The sequence below is a fragment of the Austrofundulus limnaeus genome, unplaced genomic scaffold (genome assembly GCF_001266775.1).
Source record: "Austrofundulus limnaeus strain Quisiro unplaced genomic scaffold, Austrofundulus_limnaeus-1.0 Scaffold440, whole genome shotgun sequence".
Lineage (NCBI taxonomy): Eukaryota > Metazoa > Chordata > Actinopteri > Cyprinodontiformes > Rivulidae > Austrofundulus > Austrofundulus limnaeus.
This window is the reverse complement of record NW_013952842.1, coordinates 208,138-213,835: the sequence shown is the minus strand read 5'-3', so window position 1 is coordinate 213,835 and position 5,698 is coordinate 208,138. Positions and strand designations below refer to the sequence as shown.

General features: G+C 41.8%; 1 protein-coding gene across 1 annotated transcript in view; it reads left to right on the top strand.

Moving 5' to 3' along the window:
- eppk1 (epiplakin 1) overlaps positions 1 to 5,697 on the top strand; it is a gene marked incomplete at both ends in the record, with an annotated part of 7,623 nt that extends 1,926 nt beyond the window's left edge. Inside the window, 1 exon segment of the mRNA XM_014024781.1 lies at positions 473 to 5,697. Within this exon segment, the coding sequence (XP_013880235.1) occupies positions 481 to 5,697 (5,217 nt within the window).
- Between the last annotated feature and the right edge of the window lies 1 nt (position 5,698).

The window sequence follows — 5,698 nt, the reverse complement described above, 5'->3', positions numbered from 1 at the left end:
ATGTTAAAGTACAAACCACATATTGTTGTTTAAAGTACAAAGTATGTACTAATGTTAAAGTACATATTAATGTTAAAGTACAAAGTGTATATATTAATGTTAAAGTACAAACCACATATTGTTGTTTAAAGTACAAAGTATATACTAATATTTAAAGTACAAACAATACACTGTTGTTTAAATTATAAAGTATATACCGTTTAAAGTACAAAGTATATATATTATTGTTAAAGTACAAAGTGTATATATTAATGTTTAAAGTATAAAGTATATACTAATGTTTAAAGTACAGAGTCTATACTGTTGTTTAAAGTACAAAGTGTATACTAATGTTTAAAGTACAAATGATATACTATTGTTTAAAGCATAAAGTATATACTGTTGTTTAAAGTATAAAGTATATACTGTTGTTTAAAGTACAAAGTATATTTGGGAAACAATTTGAACTCTTTCTGTTTAAACAACCCTTTAGGTCACAATATGGCGTCTACTGAGATGAAACAAAATGGCGGCGCAGAAGCCCAAGCACCGGTGGCGGGTATCTTTCTGGAGAAGAGCGGGGAGAAGATAAGCATTTATCAAGCCATGAAGAAACGTTTGCTGAGAGCAGGGACGGCTTTAGCTCTGCTCGAAGCACAAGCTGCCACCGGGGGCATCATCGACCCTGTAAACAATCGAGTACTTCCTGTTGTAGATGCTGTTAGAGAGGGCATTGTAGGACCAGAGATGAGGGAGAAACTCCTCACAGCTGAGAAAGCAGTTAGTGGCTATGAAGACCCCTACACCAAACAACCCATCTCTGTCTACCAGGCTATGCAAAAAGATCTGCTCCCCAGAGATTATGGTCTGAGGCTGCTGGAGGCGCAGATATCCACCAAGGGTATCTTTGATCCTGTGGAGAAGAAAAACGTCTCGGTTGATGCTGCAATCCAAAAGGGCCTCTATGAAAAAGGTTTTCTCAGCAGCCAGATGTCAGAGCTTAAAGTGTTTTACAATCCCAGCACGCAGGAAAATCTCAACTACCAGAACCTCCTGGAGACGTGCACCGTGGATCAAAACACGGGCTTGGTGCTGCTTCCTGTCTGCATCGCCTTCAAAGGGCTCCGCAAAGGCATTTCCTCCAGCGAGCTCTTTGAGTCAAAGATCATTGACAAGAAAACCTATGATGACCTGCAAAAGGGGAACACCACAACACAGGATGTGATGCTGATGGAAACAGTGAAAGAATACCTGGAAGGCAAAGGCAGCATTGCAGGCATAGCTGTCCTCTCCTCCAATCAGAGAATAAGCATTTATCAGGCAATGAAGCAAGGCATAGTAATGCCGGGAACGGCCCTGGTCCTTCTGGAAGCTCAAGCTGCTACTGGCTTTGTGATTGATCCTGTCAAAAATAAAAAATACACTGTGGAAGAAGCTGTCAGACACAAAGTCGTTGGCCCAGAATATCACACAAAGCTGCTTTCTGCTGAGCGAGCAGTGACTGGATACAAGGATCCCTATTCTGGAAATATCATATCCCTATTTCAGGCCATGTCCAAAGACCTGATTGTCAAAGACCATGGAATTCGGCTGCTAGAAGCACAAATTGCCACAGGTGGAATAATAGACCCGATCAACAGCCATAGGCTTCCCACAGCAGTGGCGTTCAAGAGAGAGTACTTTGATGAGAAAATGAATGCCATATTGGAAGATGCTGGAGATGACACAAAAGGTTTCTTTGACCCAAACACTGAGGAGAATCTGACCTATCTCCAGCTGATGGAACGGTGTGTCAYTGATCCTGCCACTGGGCTGTGCCTCCTACCTCTATATGATAAATCAGGCAGAACAAGCTCTAGCTTCATTGATTACCAAACCAAAATGGCTTTCAAGACAGAGAAGGTCGAAGTGAAATATGGGAAATACATGGGGATGACAGTGTCTCTGTGGGAGCTGCTGATGTCAGAGTACTTTGACGAAGAACAAAGGAAAGACATATTTCAGAGATACAGAGAAGGGAAGTTGAACATTAAGACAATCACAACATTGATTCTGGAAATCATAGAGAAATCTGTTAAAACAACAAAAGCCACATTTGAAGGCATCAGAGAAACCGTTACGGCCAATCAGCTCTTGGAGGCAGACATCATCAGCAAGGAAGTAATGGAGGACCTGCAGAAAGGAAAGAAGTCTGTAAAGGATGTCATAGAGGATGAAAATGTAAACATGTACTTAAAGGGGAAAGACAGCATTGCTGGTATTATACTTCCAGATTCTCAGATCATGACCATCTACCAAGCAAGACAAAATAGAAAGCTAATGCCAGGAACCGCTCTGATTCTTCTGGAGGCCCAGGCGGCAACAGGGTTTATTATTGACCCCATAGGAAACAGGAAGTTTTCAGTGGATGATGCTGTCAAAGCAAGGATTGTTGGGCCTGATGTCTGTCAGAAGCTGCGATCGGCAGAAAAAGCTGTCACTGGGTACAAAGATCCACATGACGGAAAGATAATTTCTTTGTTCCAAGCAATGCAAAAGGACCTGATTGTCAAAGAGCATGGGATTCGGCTTCTGGAGGCACAAATCGCCACTGGTGGGATCATTGACCCAGTGAACAGCCATCGCATCCCTGTCCATGTGGCCTACAAGAGGGGGTACTTTAATGAGGAGATGAATCAGATCCTGAGTGATCCATCTGATGACACCAAAGGATTCTTTGACCCCAACACCCTTGAGAATCTGACGTACCTGCAGCTCCTGGCCAGATGTGTCACAGATCCCAGTACAAACCTGTGCCTCTTGCCTCTGAAGAGCAAGGGCAGGAAAATTAACATAGATGACAGCATGAGGGAGATTTTCCAAAAAACAGTGGTTACTGTCAAGTACGGCAGATTCAAGGGAAGGCACACAACACTGTGGGACCTGATCAATTCAGAATATCTATCAGAAGAAAAACGCCAGGAGTTTTTCAAACTCTTCAAGTCCAGGAAAATCACGATTGAGGAACTCACAGTTATCATCATAGAGATCATTGAGAGTAAGGAGATAAAACAACAAGCAGAGCTGAACTTTGAAGGTCTCAGAGGAGCTATTTCCATTGTGGACCTTCTGGAACTCAAAATCGTCGATGAGAAAGTATACAACAGTTTGATTGATGGAAAAATGACAAGCGCCGATGTGATGAAGATGGACAGTGTGCGAGCTTACCTGCAAGGAACAAGTTGTGTAGCGGGGTTAATACTGCAACCATCCAATAAGAAAGTAAGCATCTATGAGGCACAGAAAATGGGCATTCTTACACCCGGAACTGCCCTTTGTCTYCTTGAAGCACAAGCAGCTACAGGATTCATCATAGATCCTCTGAAGAACAAAAAACTTACAGTGGAAAAAGCTCTAAAAGAGAATGTGATTGGTCCACAAATGTATGAAAAGCTTCTATCTGCAGAGAGGGCTGTCACTGGTTACATAGATCCTTACTCAGGTCAAAAGATTTCGTTATTCCAAGCTCTGAAAAAGGATCTCATTGTCAAACAGCATGGCATTCGTTTACTCGAGGCCCAACTTGGCACAGGTGGTATCATTGATCCCTTGTTGTGCCTTCACTTGCCTCTAGAGTTTGCATACAAGAAAGGATATTTTGATGCAGAACTCAATCAAATCTTAGAAAACCCAAATGACGACACAAAGGGCTTTTTTGACCCAAAGACTCAAGAAAACCTGACATACATGGAAATGTTAAACAGATGTGTGAAAGATAAGGAAACTGGACTCTTTCTCTTACCACTAAATGACACACCAAAGGCAACAGCAACAAAGGAAAAAACTTACACTGTAACAGAAATAAAACAAGAGTTCCAAAAGACAATGGTAAACGTTAATGTGGGGCGGTATGCAGGAAAATCAATTTCTCTTTGGGACTTGATTCACTCTCGTTACTTCACTGAAGATCAGCAACTAGAGCTCATTGAAAAATACAGAACAAAACATATCAACATCCAAACAGTGATTACGTTGGTGCTTTCCACGATTGAGAAGCTAGAGAAGAGTGAAAGTCTGAAAGTGATGGGGCTAAGAAATTATGTCTCTGTGCAACAACTACTGGATTCTGACATTATTGATGCCAACACATTCAAACAGATTGAAGTAGGAAAACTCAGCGTTGATGAAATGGCCCAAAGTGAACCTGTGAAAAAGTACCTGAAGGGATCAGGAAGCATTGCAGGAATCAAAGTTTATCCAACCCAGAAAGTAATGAGCATATACCAGGCAAAACAGGAAGATCTATTGACTCCTGGCATTGCGCTATTACTGCTTGAAGCACAGTCTGCAACAGGATGGGTCATTGATCCTATCAACAACAAGTTCTTTTCTGTGGATGAAGCTGCAAAAGAAGACTTAATTGGACCAGATATCCACGAGCAACTTATTTCAGCTGAGCGTGCTGCTATTGGCTATAAAGATCCATACACAGATGCAACAATATCCCTGTTTGCAGCCATGAAAGAAAAACTGATACAAAAAAATGATGGCCTGCGTCTTCTTGAGGCACAGATGGCAACTGGAGGAATCATTGACACAAATCAAAGTCACAGACTACCAACACATGTTGCCATTCAAAGGGGCTATCTTGATGAAGAAACTCACAAAATCTTGGTGAACCCCACTGACGAAGCAAAAGGTTTCTTTGACCCTAATACCAATGAAAATCTGTCCTACCTTCAGCTCATAGGTCGATGTGAAAAAGATCCCAAAACTGGGCTACTTCTCCTACCGCTACATAAAGATGAGGGCAAGGTGTTTCACACAGATGAGCAAGTGGAGTTAGCGTTCAAAAACAAAACAGTTACCATGAATATGGGTAAATTCAAAAACAAAGAAGTGACAGTGTGGGAGGTGTTGGTCTCTGAATACATTTCGAAAGAAAAACGCRACCAGCTCATTCAACAGTACAAAACAGGAACCATGAAAATAGAAGAAATCATTGAAATACTCTCTGTTATCATCTCAGAAATATCATCCAAAGAAAGAAAGTTTAAAGGCCTAAGAAAGCAAGTTTCAGCAAGTGAGTTGTTTGAGTCAAAAATTATATCCAAGGAACTTTTTAGCCAAATAATACACGGTGAAGTAACTGAGGAAAATGTGGCCAAAATGGAATCCATTCAGAAGTACCTCGGAGCTACAAACTGTATAGCTGGTGTAAGAGTTGAATCTTCAAAAGAAGTCATCAGCATCTATGAAGCCAAAAGGCGAAACCTTCTGACCCCTGGTACCTCTCTGGTCCTGCTTGAAGCCCAAGCTGCCACTGGATTTGTCATTGACCCAGTAAAGAATAAGAAACTGTCTGTGGAGGAAGCTGCAGCTCAAGGAGTGGTTGGCAGTGAGTGGAAGGAGAAACTGCTTTCAGCAGAAAGAGCCGTTACAGGATACAAAGACCCCTACACTGGAAACACAATCTCTCTGTTCCAAGCCTTGAAGAAAGACCTCATTGTGAAGGATCATGGTATCCGTCTTCTTGAAGCCCAAATCGCAACAGGAGGAATAATTGATCCGGTCCACAGTCACAGAGTACCTGTACAAGTAGCATACCAAAGAGGTTACTTTGATGAAGATATGAACCAGGTTTTATCTGACCCAGGTGACGACACCAAAGGTTTTTTTGACCCAAACACTCAAGAAAACCTCACCTACCTTCAACTGATTGAGAGGTGCTTCACAGATC